The following is a 14,926-nucleotide window of genomic DNA, read 5'->3' as shown; positions in this document are numbered from 1 at the left end:
ATGACAAGATCTTGGTAAAAATTTCTTTAAATTGCAAGCAAGTCCCTAAATTTTGAAGTTTTTGTCGATTGGTGTTTAATACTGTAACGCCAACATCCACCGCTAGCCGATATTGTCCTCTTTGGGCTTTCCCTTTCGGACTTCCTCTCGAGGCTTTAAAACGTGTCTGCTAGGGGAAGGTTTCCACACCCTTATAAATGGTGGTTTGTTCTTCTCCCCAACCAAGGTGGAACATCACAATCCACCCCCCTTCAGGTTCCAGCGTCCTCACTGGCACTCTTTCCTTCCTCCAATCGATGTGGGATCGCCCTCAAATCCACCCCCTTTGGGGTCCAGCGTCCTTACTGGCACACTGCCTCGCGTCTATACCCCTTTCGGGGAAGAGCGAGAAGGCTGGCACGTCGTCCAGTGTCTGGTTATGATACCATTTTCTGCTAGTAGAAGGTTTTCACACCCTTATAAATGGTGGTTTGTTCTTCTCCCCAACCAAGGTGGAACATCACAATCCACCCCCCTTCAGGTTCCAGCGTCCTCACTGGCACTCTTTCCTTCCTCCAATCGATGTGGGATCGCCCTCAAATCCACCCCCTTTGGGGTCCAGCGTCCTTACTGGCACACTGCCTCGCGTCTATACCCCCTTCGGGGAAGAGCGAGAAGGCTGGCACGTCGTCCAGTGTCTGGTTATGATACCATTTTCTGCTAGTAGAAGGTTTTCACACCCTTATAAATGGTGGTTTGTTCTCCTCACGTTTGCTACTAGAAGGTTTCCACACCCTTATAAAGGGTGATTTGTTCTCTTCCCAAACCAATACAAATGGTGATTTGTTCTCTTCCCAAACCAATAACCAATATAGGACATCTTCCCCAACCAATAACCAATACAGGACATCACAAATAGGTACTTTAATGAAAGAAAATAAAAGAATTAAAAATTAATTGACATTATTTACGTGGCTTTAAATTTTATGTTTAATATCGTAATTTTTTAAAAAGTTTTGATGAGCTTATTTTATTATTATTATTATTACTATTTTATCATTTGGATTTGGAATTACTTACTTCATTGTTTTGGAAGGATATTTTATATAAATTGATTAATTACAATAGATAACGACTTGACAGCAAAGTTGCGATGAATCTTATTCTTTTTGCTTTGCTATTCTTTTTTAGTAAAAATTATTTTTTGTTTATTTATTGGTCATTAACTTTAGAAATTAGGTACTAAATAACTTTAAAATTAATCCTTTAAAAGCTGGAATTGCCAAATGATGTAGCATACCATTTTTTGAAATATTATTAAATAAAATTATTTTTTATTTGGTTAAAAAAAGATATTGAATGTATACACGTAGAATATTTTTTATTATTGTTATATTGTGATATGTAATGAGAACGGAAAAACCTCTTCTGTCCCTTCTCCGCCATCTATTTTATTTCTCATCTTCATAAAACATTTATTTTTACAAGGATCAAAGTAGTGATTTCCCATTAAAACTTTGCAGGGATCGAGTTCATAAGTAAACATACATATTATCGATATAATCTCTAAAACTTTAAATTTTAATAAATTTTAATATTATAACATAGTCTTCGACAATTAAAAATAATTTTAATCTACTCCGATATTAAATAATTATCTGTTATCCAGTAATTATTAAACAACATACAAAATATAAATGCTCTTCCAAAGTTCAAAGGACCATACTTAATCCAAGAGTACATTTCCAAATCCCCACACGCAAATTATTGAACTAAAATACCTACCAAAAAAAAGAACAAGAAAAAGAAGAAAAAGAACTCATAACAATACAAGCAAACCATTTCTTGTTGCTTTGGCATTTGGGCGATTTCAAGGTCTACGAAAGGGAAGCTATTGCGGGACGATTGGGTGAAAGAAGCTTATTTGCTCAGAGTCGGGATCTCGACGCTGCATTTTCTGAAACGGCTTCGCTCTGCAAGTAAATGACCAAAATGTCATGTGCCCATTCATGGAGGGGAGAGAGAGAGAGAGATGGCATTCATACAGAATAATGTGAATAAGAGAGAAGAAAATAGAGATCTTACCAAAGGTATGCCTTTGGCTGCTCTTTCTTCTAGATACTTAGAGGGCTTGAAGAAATCGCCATATTGTTCTGACCATTTCTTGAGACTTGCATATACATGTTTAGGACCCACCAAATCCGCCCAAAACAGGAGACCACCGCTGCAAAAGATAAGAGAGCCAATAACCATGAGCATAATCACTCACCAATATATGCATAATTATAGCATCTAAGGTTCAAATCTTCGTATTAAAAAAGTCGATGTTACTCTTTTATTAATCTCGCAATGTGTATATGCTCGACTTTGTTTTCTTCAAGAGAAATGAAAATGGCAACCCAGTAGATTCTCAGATTATAGTAATCTAAAAAGGATAACAAGTGAAGTTTTAATACCGGTAGGAAGGAAAGCTCATTCCAAGAACAGTCGCAACATCAAGGTCGGACGGCCTAACGACGATTCCTTCTTCTACCACTCGACATCCCTCATTGACCACAGGAAAGAGTACCATTTCCAAAATTTGCTGATCAGAAACGGGTATAGGCTGCCGGAAGCAAACAAGAAGATTTAATACAGCAACTAGAAGATAATGGTCATTTTTATGCAGATTGTGCGTTCACGTTTATATAAATGGCGTCTGCTTGCACATTTTTAAGTACCTTTCCACTCGGCATAATGTTGGTAATGCGCCTAGACTCCTCCACAATTGGTAAAATTGAAGGATCAGGCTTTGGTTTGCTTCCTTTCTCATAAATATAGTAACCCCGACCATTGTTTTTACCTGCACGATAAAAATGCATATGCAGTTCACATTTCTGAACATGAATTCATCTTGGAGAAATAGGCACACAAAAATAAGGTGATATTCTCAAGAATTTCAGTACCGTCGCGTCCATTTTTCCTCATCAGGTCAATCAAAGGTGAGAAGAAAACTCGACCCGCAAATGCGGCTGAAAATTCTTTCCATACTGCAGTTGCCACTCCATATCCGCTTAAATCCTGAAGCCTGTATGCATAAGAAGCAATTAAGATGGTGCAGATAGAGGATTTGAGAATAAGCAAGTCTTACATTACTCATGCATAGTTGAATATAAAATATGTACATCACTGACTGCCTTAATTCTGGTTTTGTGATTTTATAAAAAAAATAAAATTAAAAAAAATAATAATAAAATAAATAAATAAAAAATCTGGGTAACTTAATGAATAATTTTTGACATACATATGAAGCATTGAACTGACCCCAACCTATTCCTTCTAAATATCTATCAAAATTGTATTATCTTGAGAGAGAGGTAAAGAAAACCACCATTGAACAGTGCTGGCCAGGGAGAAAATTGAATGTGAAATGAAGATACGATTCAAGAAATAAGAAAGAGACTAGTATCTTGTATGCCATGAGGTCAAATATAGAAAATAAATAATAATTCTCATATAAAGATGGGCAAGCAACATTGTTCATAATAAAGATAACAAGAGAAAAGATGCTAGTACTGAGGTATTGACTTACTGCAAAGGGCCCAAGGGAAGACCAAATTTGGTGATCACCCGGTCAATTCTGAACGGGTCAACACCTAAACTAATCAGAAAATGTGCAGCCTGAGCATATGGGAAAAATGCGCGGTTGACTGCAAATCCAGTGCGGTTGCCCACAACAACAGGAACCTTCTTTATGATTTTTCCAACATTCATAAGATCAAGAATCACTTGTGGGGAAGTCTTTTCTGTCCGTACAATTTCGAGGAGAGGCATAATGTGAGCAGGGCTGTCCATAGTAGAAAGGTGTGAACAAAAGTTGCTAATAATTAGTAATTGGATTGGGTGAATGAAATTATATAAAAGAGACGGCATATTACGAAAATGAAAATAAAAACATCATGTAACCTCATGGCTTGGGAATCCTAATAGGTACACATAAGAAAAAAGATAACTCTTTGAGGTCAAGTAAGGCCTTCATTGAGGCAGTTAAGATCCATCCAATGTTACTCAAAATATTATCATGCTTATCCTTTGAAAATATGACGTGCATCTCAACATCTATTATACACTCGCAATAATTCTATGAACAGATGAAATTATAAAAGACAATCACAATACACGTTCCACCATAAGCTCAATATAATACAAGAAAATAAATATTAGATGCCCATGTAGATTGAGTACCAAAGAGAACTTCACAGCAAACATTGGATTCCAGTTCATATGTTTAACCTGATCCTGGATGATGCTTACTACTTCCGGTTATTTGTGCATGAAAGAAACTGCTATATCCTTTGAATTATTAGACTAGAACATTAACAATTTTGACTCCTGCAAACTACAAATCAGAAAAGGGAAAAAGGAGAAGTTCACTCTACAGTCCACATAACTTTCCTTTTTCTTTTCTTTTTTTCTGAGCAAAAAATGGAAAACAACGTTCCTCACACACTGGTTGATGGAACTTAAGAGATTCAAAATGTTCCTTGAGATTCAATGCTTTGGCTTGGACTTGCACAGGGATTGACAGGAAGGAACGGTAAACTTGAATTTAAAATAAAAAAAAAAAATAAAAAAAAACAAACAAACATAAAGAAAAAAAACAAAAACAAAAACAAAATTGGAATATGACCTGAAAAAATGTGCTCCAATTATTCGATCTGAGGATCTGGTTTTTTCTCCGATTAGATTGAGGTCGATGGTTGAGGTATTGGATGCCAATATACAGTGAGGAGGGCACACTTCCTCAATTTCACTAAATATCTTTTGTTTAAGGGGAACATTCTCAACAACCGCCTGCAAAAATGAGAATATGTCCTTGCCGTCAGTACAACATTAAAATTAAAAAGAATATATATGAATTTTATTCCGGAACTGAGAAAAATATTGAAGCCAGAAAGATTGTCATAAATAATAGTAATATGATGTCACCACAACCAAACCAATGTCATTGTAATTTAGGAAACATTGCTGTTGAAAATAGAAAATAGAAACAAAAATTAAGAATTCACCTCAATCACCATATCCACATCTTTGAAGTCTGAATAATCCAATGAACCTTTAAGAATCCGAAAGGCTTTATCTGCCTTATCTTCTGCCAGCTTGCCTTTCACTACTAAGCCTCGAAGATTTGCTGTCAAATAATTAACAGATATAATTCCAAGGACAATAACGTTCAATGATGCACAATAATAATGCTTCTATTGAAATATAAAATAAAAATGAAAACAGTTAAAATACATTACAATTTTCGTTTTCAAGATTGAAGTAAAATTGTCATCAGCTTACAAGATGTACATTGTGAAACCTCAATCCCAATCTTGTTTGAATGTCTAAGGCATTCATATCCAAAAATCTTAGTTCCGTAATCTATAACTGTCAATAGCACACTCCTTTTGTAAGGAATTTTCCTACTGGCTAGCATCAGACTGTCAAGAAATGGATCTTCTGCTAACGATTACAAGCCACAAATATATTACATCCATGCATACATATATATAGTCCTTCAGAAAAGTATCCCTAGCTTGAAAAGTTAAAATCAAAGGAATTTCTTTGAAAAGTTTGGTCACTGAAGCGGAAGCCAAATTCATAGTTCAAAAGACACTCAAGACCAAGTGTACTATGATTGTTGTCGTCATTGTTGTTATATATAATAATTTCAAATCAGAAAATAACATTACTATGTTCAAAATCCCTAAAACATTACATAATGATTGGCAAACATGCATTTTACAGTTTTGATTAACATGAATTGATACAGTGCAGAAACTCAATATATCTTAATGTTCATCTTCCAACTAATTCACAGTAGATAATCGATAGCATTAACAAGATTGACTGGGGTATAGCATCCTAGACAGATGTTGGACCTAATTCAACTCAAACTTCTGTTATGACCTGGCAAACATTTAGAAAATTGGACTATAACAATTAAACGGGGAAGTACTCCAGAGATAGTATCTTCCACAAAAACGAAACAAATGTGCAATGGTGCTAGTTACCCCAAAAGATAACAAACAAAATCTTAAAGCTGAAATAATACTAGTTTAATGAAAAATCCTACCTTCAATATTTTTTATTCCCTTTTGAAGATATTCAGCATTGATTTCCTTAAGAACAACATGGATGTTGCTTAAAATAAGAGCTGTTGCTATCCCGGAACCCATTAAACCACCCCCGATAACAGCAACTTTCTTCACTTGTCTTGGTTTAAGCCCACGGTCGGTAACATTTGGTACCTGAGAAGTTCAGAGGCACAGTATCACAAAGTTAGGTACTGATTCTTCTGGAAACCATAAATAAAATTGAAGAAAGACATGCCATATTGGAACACATCATGGGAAAGAAATAGTGGATTCCTTTTTTTGGTTGCGTAAGGAGATAGAGGGTCTTAGTTTCTTGCATCAATAATGTACCTTTGATATTAAGCGCTGGGAAAAAAAGACATGAACGAGACCTTTGGCAGTGTCCGTCGCTACAAGTTCCTTGAATACTTTTTCCTCCTGCCACAATCATTGTTAAGTTAGTAACCTTGCCAGCACCGAGTAACAAGCCAGATATTTCAGCAAAAATAAAATTAAAACAAAAGGCAACACCACCACCAAAAAATCAAAATTGGTGCAACGAAACCAAGTTGATCCTGGCACACAGGAAAATACACCTTAAGACAACGTATGCAGAATCTAATACAAAGGTACCTTTAGAACTCCACTATATCCTCCATGAATTATTCCCTCTTCAATAACATCAATGCACGCAAGGTGCTGTGGTGTGTTTGGTGCAATCTTTTTTGCCAGCTCTCTAGCAGATTTTAGTGCCACGCGAGCTTCAGCCAGGGACCCAATTTTGTCTGTCCTATGAAGAGTACGGATCCATGGTTTGCGTCTATCAGCTATATCTAAAGCCCACTTTCTAGCTACTTTCATCAACTCATTTGGACTGACAACATCATCTATAAGACCTAGCTTCTTTCCTTCTTCGGATGTGATTGTTTTAGATAACTGCGTAAAATGCAAAAAGAGAGAGAGAGAGAGAGAGAGAGAGAGAGAGAGGGAGTAATCACACACTATGCTGTAACAATCAATCTGAAGAGAAGTTTAAGCCTACTTCCTAACAAAGTATAGGTACCAAATTATTTTTATAAGAATATAGAGGCCAAGAATATTTTCCCAAATAGAAAAATGAAAAATTTTGGGTATCTTTACTTTAATAGATACATCAAAATAGTTGAGGAACCAATCATATCATTAAACATTTTCTTATTTCCTTCCAGTTATAGAAAAGTTAGATGTGGTGACTGAAACACCAAAAACGGCGACAACCCGAGCTAATGATAGAGGCAAGAACACTTTTTTTGATACGTATGTTGATTGAGGTGCTGGGTGAGGGCTTAAAGACCCTAATTTACTTCCTTCAAATTAACGTCTAAGATAAAATGGCATCTAATGAATTATGTCTACTAAGAATTTTTATGTAGGGCTAGTCCTAACAAACAATAGCAACTATCCAGTATCCTAGTCTATCCCAACCCATTACAGATTCCAATACTGTGTCATGAAAACCAAAGTAGAAAAGAGAATGTTCAACATACCAGCATCATTTCAATAGCTTTTGATAGGCCTACAAGTCTGGGAAGTCGTTGAGTGCCTGATAAATCAACCAGTACTCAGAAACTCAGTGACTGTTTTTAAGAGAGAGGGAAAAAAAAAGGAATCGAATGCTACATTCCTCATAGTTGAGACTGAAGAATATGTTTAAAATAAAAATTTACCTCCAAATCCTGGAATTACTCCAAGAGTCAACTCTGGTAAACCAAGTTGAACTTTAGGAACAGCAATTCGCGCATGGCTTGCCTGTATAAAGATGAATGATGTGATGCATCCAAAAATGAGGGGGAAAAAAAGGAATGAGACGATGCTCAACATGAAGTACGAACCAAAGCCATTTCTAACCCTCCCCCCAAAGCAAGTCCTTCGATGGCAGCAACAATTGGCTTCTTGGCATCTGCACTTATGGGAAAACAACACTGAATTATGGAGTTTCATTTTCATAAACAAACAAGTTCCATTGAACAATGAAAATCTTTCAGATAATAAGCGGGATAACACTAAAAAATGACATGAGAAGAACCTTCCATTGTGTTGACTGCAATATCAACAGAGACATCAGGCAGGAGGGACACGTCCCCTGCAATTGAAGACACAATTTGAAAAGTTAAATTCTCGAACAAACTTCTCCAGCTTTAAATACCTAACTTGAATTAGTATAAACGCACCAGTCTTGTGAATCTTTTCAAAAACGTTGATGTCAAACCCACCAGAGAACTTTCCTCCTTTGCCTTCAGTAAATTAAATTAAACGTTCAAAATAAGATAGGAGCACAAAAACAAGGATGTTACTCAAATTTAATCCTGAAATGCTAAACACAAGAATATAAGTTACTAGTTCATGTAGGAAAAATTCCTCAATATGCAGGGCCACAGACGTGATTGATAGTTGTGTTGTGTTATCTATAATTAAGCCAAAGAAGTAAACTGGTAATGTACAAAGATAGGCGACAAGTAATCATTTATGTTACCATGGAAACTATGCATAGCTATATGTTTATATATCTGATTTGATAAGGGGAAAATTGAAATATGAAAACATAATAACTAAAAACCCATTTGATAATCATTTGCGTTCTAAAAATTAAGCTTATTCTAAGACCCGATTACAGAAAGGGCCCAAAATGAAACACACTCGAAATAACTTGACGTAGAACAACTTAACATGCAATTCAGATTTTCATAATGAATTCGCTTTTCCTCATCACTTTCCTGCCGTTCTGGGGATTTTGTCAAAAGTGTATGTACGGACTCCGTCTAAATCAAAATTGGATTTAATTGAAATTACATCGAGCGAGTTTAATGTTTGGTGTTTGGTTAATTCAATCCATCAGCTCGCGCTAAATAATTCGAACATAATGTACGGATGCATCACGAGGAGACTACCTGATCTAAGCAAAACCAATCACAAAAAAAATCTTGAAGTAATTTCCAACCAGCTCAAGTAACCAGCATGTGCTCAAAACATTGAGCTGGAGATTGATTCTTACCAGTCAAAACGACAGCCTTCACATCATTTCTCCTCATCGCCTCATCAAATTTCAACTTCAAGGCAGGAAACACTGCATGTCCAGAAACAAAAATCCAAAAAATAAATATAAACACAAACAAAACGCAAAAGAAAGAACTAACAAAGAGAGAAAGAGATTAAAAATAATAAATAAATAAATAAAATCTCAGACTCACTGGATCTTGCTAGAGCGTTTACAGGAGGATTAGACATGGTGATCACAGCAACGCCATCATTTCCGACCTCCATGGTGATTGAAGGTTCCGCCATGATCGAATAGCTTTCGTTAAGTTGCGTCTACACCTCTCTCTTGATTTCAGCAAAGAAACCAAAATCAAGACGAAATCGAAATGGATGAGCTCGTTTCTCGTTTGAAAACGAGTGTGTAGAAGATTTATACGGTCACTCAGCGATAAAGATGGCTGAGTTCGTGGATGGAAATAAATAATTCGTCGAAAATTTTATCGTTTTTTCCCGGAAAAGAATTGTTATTTCACGTGATCTATCATGTGCAAAGCACGAGCTGTTCATTTCCAGGTGGAGCGATATCATTGGTTAGAACTGGAAGCCTAGTCAGAGCCATTGATTCTATTCGTCAAGGATTGTCTACCTACCCCCACATGGTGCGAGCGGAAGCATGGGATTTTTCCTCATTCACATAATGCAATTGCCAAAACAAAAACATGGAAGTGACGTGGAAGTTACCTTGGCTTTATCCTGACCGACTGCCCGTACCCATAAGTCCTCGTTTCGGGTCGGGTTTCCCACCAAACCAACCCTATTTATTTTTATTATTTATTTTGTTATATTACACGCAAAATACGGTAGGTAGGTTTATGTCCCCCAATTAAATTTTTCGTTTTTATTTTTTAATTTTTAAATTTTTTCTAAGTTATAATTTCTTGGAAGTTTTTGTTTTTAAATAATATAAATAAAGAAAATATATGCAATATTATTTATATTATTAATTGTGCGCAAATTAAAAATTAAAGTTTGGAAAAAATGAATTTAATTTTTATTTATTTATTACTTTTACAAATATTATTTACACTCCACATTAGTTTATTTTAAATTTTGTACCCAATATATTAGTTAATTATTTAAAATTATATTAAATAATTTGAATGCATTAAATAAGTCTATGATGTAGCATGAAAAATTGTTCAATACTCAATAAAACACGTGTTTTTGTATAACAATTGCACTTTTTCTACCCCGGGATAACGATTGTGCGGCAGTTATTCTAATTCAACGAACAAGTCAACTGTGTAAAAATCGTATTTTGCGGATAATTTAAACGTCCAAGTCGAGCCTCGAGTCACATTTTGAGAGAAAATGCGTTTATAAAACGTGGGTGAGGAAAATTATTGAAAACAAATTTGTAGAAAGAATTGTGAAAATCGATTGTGTTAAAAAACTGTAGGCAAGAGAGATTATAATTCTTGCTCGGGGAGGTTTGCTGACTACTTGATCCTCGATAGTACATTTTGGAGGCAATTCATGTATGACATTACACAACAAAATATATATATGTATTTATTTATTTATTTATTTTATTATTATTATTATTATTATTATTATTATTATTATTTTACCAAAGGTCTGATTATAGTTATTGAATTAATAAAATTTTAAACTTTTATTTGAAAAGTTTAAGGATTTTTTGAAAATATATTAATATGAACCGAGAGACATCAATTATACAATATGCTTCAATTATGCTTCAATAAAGATGTAAATAAAATATTGTTGAAATTATCAAAAGATATTTCGATTTATGTCACGTTGAAGAAGAATGAAGTTTCATGTTATTAATTTTGGGTGGATTACAATTTACAGTAATTTAGAGTTATTATATTTCATTAATGTATTTTAAGACTTTTAATTTACTTTAGTTACAATTACATGATGGTTAATTATGGTCATTAAGTATGAATGTTACAATGGCTTTAGTAGTTTTATTTTGAGGCTATATAAAACATGTATGTTGTATTTGTAGGAATACTTGGAAAATGCTGTAAAAGAAGCATTTGTGTTCTTTTTTAACCAATGACTAAGTTTCTTTACAATTATATGTAGTTTAGGTTGCATGTAGAATCATTCAAGCTCGACATGATCAATCTTGCTTGTGGAGTGATTCGAATCTCAATCAAGTGTTATTGTCTTGAGATATTTGATCAACAAGAATCATTCAAGCTAGACATGATCGATCTTGCTTGTGGAATGATTCGAATCTCAAACAATGTTATTGTCTTGAGATATTCGATCAACAAGGTAATCCGAATCTTATTCTCCTTGTAGTGATTCATTTATCTTATCATATATATAAATAATAATAATAAATCTGAAAGTTTAAATGTATTTTTTAAATAAATATAAATATATATATAATTTAGTCATAAAATAAAAACTTAAATTCAATTGTGATGTAAAGCAAATTTTTCTTTTTCGCACGGAAACGACGACGTTTGGACTTGAATATTTGCTAAAACCCTTGTAATTCTTTGATGTCCATTTTCGTTGCAGTTCAAGCTTAGTGGAAAGAAGTCTACAATGGCGTCCTTAAGGGCAGTCTCTCGGCTATCATCTCGCCTGCAATCTCTCGCTCCAAAGCTCAACAAAAGGTCTCCATCTTCTGAGCTCTCTCCATTCAAATCGTCTTGTCAATCTCAGCCCTCTGCAGCTTCTACATCGCGTGTTTCTTGCACTTCGCGGTGAGACTTGTCTCTTTTCTCCATTTCCAATCTCATTTGTCATTTCATCAAATAATCATTACAGAAATGGATTCGGTTCAATTCCTTACTATGGAATAGATTTTTGCAATAGGTTACCATTGGAGTTGAGTAGTCAGGGGTCACTGATGCCATTGCACAGCGCTATAGCTGCAGCTAGATTGATTTCGAGTCTGAGCATTGAATCTCAAGGATGGGGGTTGGTTCCTCAGGGTATGTTCTTGCACTTGATTCTTGTGAATGCTAATGATTCTCCTTAATTGTATTTGTTCGAGGAATGTTGCTAAGGAAGTGTTCCGAATATCCGTTTGTTTGTTCGCACTTCATAGATTTTTTTTTCTCTAAAATAATGTCGGATATTTTTTAGTATCTGTTCATAGTTCGAATCAAGTTCAATGCACATGTCTTGCTGAATTCCAGTACGATTGAATTAATCGTGGATATTTAGCGACGTTGCTGATTGCCTGTACTACTAGAATTTTCGTCACCTTTGAATTGCGATTAGAGTCATATAGGTGAAAATGATAGATAGAAAACATCACTTGGACTGGTGTATGAAGGAAACATGCGGAATGATGCAATAAATTTCAGTATTTGAATGAAAGTTTAATATAATTGATCATTTATAAGAAGTAGCCTTAGTCGACTGCAGAATTTTAGCATTAATCTACTTTTTTTACAACTTGACTGATGCAGTTTATGTTTGTGTTGACTCTTCTTATTTATCACCAAGCTTCAAAATATACTCGAGTTGCGTTCAACTAGTTGACGATAGAGAATTTTTCCGATTTTCAATTTATGTAACCTTAGAAAAAAAGAAAAAGAAAAATTGTGTTGCACATCTCAATAGTAGTGTTATCATATCATTTTTATTCTATCTATTATTACCGCTGTCTAAGATGTGAGTGTATACCCATACTAACTTATGCACATCTCAGTGATTTTCAGTGGAGTATCACTTGATCCTACAATCCATAGAATTATATCTCTTCAAATTAATGGTTGTCATGACTCGTGACTTAGTAAGTGGGTGCACATATTTGGGTTATTTGGCTGGAAAGAATTGAAAAAAATAAAATGTTGAACATTTGAGTACGTTTTCTTCACTTTGCAAATGACTTTTGAACCATTTTTTGGTTCCTAGAGTTTGTGTAATTAGTATTCAACTGGTGTTCAAGTAAATAGGGGAGTTCCTTATATTTGTGTGCGCGGGGACGTATAATTCTTGGTTAATTGGGAGGTACTCTTAATCCATGTAAAATTCTCCTGTGTACAAGCACCTCCTTTTCTTCCTCAAATGTTGTCACATCTCATGGTGACAACAAAAATACCCGAAGAAAGTAATCTATTTGATATGTTTTGTTATTTGTGAAAAAGTAAACATTACTAACTTCCAATTGCAAGAAGTTTGTGGCATCATTGTTTATTACCCCGCCTACACCTGAACCCTCATAATGTGTGCTTGTTTTGGGTGGCTAGGATGACAGTGACTCGTTGTTCATTCTCTGCGGGTTCACTGGGAAGTTTTGGGGATTGTTATTTGTTTTTATGGATTTGGGTATCTCTTCCAACAGCTGAGTTGTACTTCAGATGCTACTTCTTTCAGTATCCAGAAACCAGACTAAATCTATCTAGACTGATGCTATATTGCTAATCTTTTTAAGGCTTGGAAAGTGAAAAAAGTAGGAATTTTCACAATAATCAAGATAATCAAATTTTTGGCATCTTTCTTGGCTCTTAAACTTTGGCTAGATGTCTAGGACTCTTATCTCCTCCTTTATACAGAGTTTATTCTGAAGAAATATCTCTTAATTCCCCAAAAGAAACACGAATCGAAACTTTTGTTCTTGAGAACAAGAAGACTGTTTGAAAGTAGGGGGTAAAGAAAATCATTTCGGGGGTGTTTCAGGCATGAGTTTGACATCTTCAAACATTGGTTTAGTATGTCTAGGGGTTTAAGTTAAAGGTTTGGGAAGTCGTTGGGATGCAGCTTTAGAAAGCATAGACTAAGAAAAACTTTGTGGGGTTATTGTTCAAACTCGATCGTTTCTCCAATAAATTCAGTTTTGGAAACTTATCATCCTAAACATTGGTCAGGCTTGGGAAGCCAAACCGATGCCTCAAAGGCCCCTTCAACGTTGTAGGGTTATTATCTTTGTTCTTTGGTCTCATAATAAGTTGTTACAAGTGTCTTCTGGCATTAACTTTTGCTAATTTCATTTATGTGATAAAGTTATGGATGCATGTTTATAGATCATCATTTTAAGTACTTTCCTGCACGACGATTCATCTGTTAGAAGAACCGTCTTTGACATTGTTTCGTCTTTCCTGCAGGTATTTCAATGCCTTTATGACGGCTTTACTTTGCAGTAAGTTGTTCTCTGTACTTTTCTGTTTGTTGACTATTAGGGTTTCTTTTTACTCTTAGCTCCCTACAAGAATATAAACCTTAATCATCGCCTCTAAATTTCTTTTGTCCTAAATGTGGCTGAGGTTTAAAGTTACATTTCATCTTAGTAATGATGAAATTCATTAAAGTGATTCAGCAGACACTTATTTGCTGGCATTTTACTCAAATGAAACAAGTTAATGTTGCAAGTGATTGATATACAAACTTTCATGATCGTAGGAGTTATTACCCTTGGAAAGGGCATGTTGGCATGCTGAATTTTATGATTAGATGTGTATGCATGACTTGAATGACATCTTGTTGCAATGCAATGATCTTGAATTCATTCTCCTAGACAAGTTCCTAGCCAAGTTCTATTGAAGTTTTAGGAATCCAGCTACATAGACATGTATCGGTTTTTAGTGTTAGCATGTATCGGTTTTTAGGTTTAGCATTATTAAGAGGATATTTTGCGGTGATAATTAGTTAGAATATATCTCACATATTTAGGGAGTTGTTAGTATAGATTTGATTAACCGTATATTTTATTTATTTACCAGATTTAGTTAGATATATATTTTTTCTATTTTTAGGTATTAGTTGATAGTTTGTATCCTATTTAAACGTGGTAAACATGAATGAAGATCATACTTTCGATCCCAATTCTATTTCTA

At 34.7% G+C, this 14,926-nt stretch overlaps 2 protein-coding genes across 4 annotated transcripts in view; one reads left to right on the top strand and one right to left on the bottom strand.

The window, feature by feature from the left end:
• Window positions 1-1,597: 1,597 nt before the first annotated feature.
• LOC111805343 (peroxisomal fatty acid beta-oxidation multifunctional protein AIM1-like) lies at window positions 1,598-9,554 on the bottom strand. Its single transcript, XM_023690377.1, has 18 exons — window positions 9,308-9,554; window positions 9,112-9,183; window positions 8,291-8,353; window positions 8,146-8,202; window positions 7,952-8,019; window positions 7,787-7,868; window positions 7,607-7,662; window positions 6,714-7,016; window positions 6,432-6,518; window positions 6,080-6,254; window positions 5,028-5,149; window positions 4,649-4,812; window positions 3,551-3,805; window positions 2,925-3,046; window positions 2,700-2,821; window positions 2,436-2,584; window positions 2,065-2,203; window positions 1,598-1,952 (listed from the first exon to the last, which is right to left on the bottom strand). The coding sequence occupies exons 1-18, from the start codon at window positions 9,399-9,401 to the stop codon at window positions 1,908-1,910; spliced, it is 2,175 nt and encodes a 724-aa protein (XP_023546145.1). The 5' UTR covers window positions 9,402-9,554; the 3' UTR covers window positions 1,598-1,907.
• A 2,097-nt stretch (window positions 9,555-11,651) lies between these two features.
• LOC111806185 overlaps window positions 11,652-14,926 on the top strand; it is a 10,913-nt gene continuing 7,638 nt past the window's right edge. Inside the window, exons 1-4 of one of the 3 annotated variants that reach the window (XM_023691564.1) lie at window positions 11,652-11,845; window positions 11,958-12,076; window positions 14,198-14,232; window positions 14,493-14,566. In XM_023691564.1, the coding sequence (XP_023547332.1) occupies window positions 11,685-11,845; window positions 11,958-12,076; window positions 14,198-14,217 (300 nt within the window). In that variant the 5' untranslated portion in view covers window positions 11,652-11,684 and the 3' untranslated portion in view covers window positions 14,218-14,232; window positions 14,493-14,566. The other 2 variants (XM_023691563.1, XM_023691562.1) reach the window with 2 other exon arrangements.

Source organism: Cucurbita pepo, chromosome LG11 (assembly GCF_002806865.2).
Source record: "Cucurbita pepo subsp. pepo cultivar mu-cu-16 chromosome LG11, ASM280686v2, whole genome shotgun sequence".
Lineage (NCBI taxonomy): Eukaryota > Viridiplantae > Streptophyta > Magnoliopsida > Cucurbitales > Cucurbitaceae > Cucurbita > Cucurbita pepo.
This window is presented reverse-complemented; position numbering and strand designations above follow the sequence as displayed.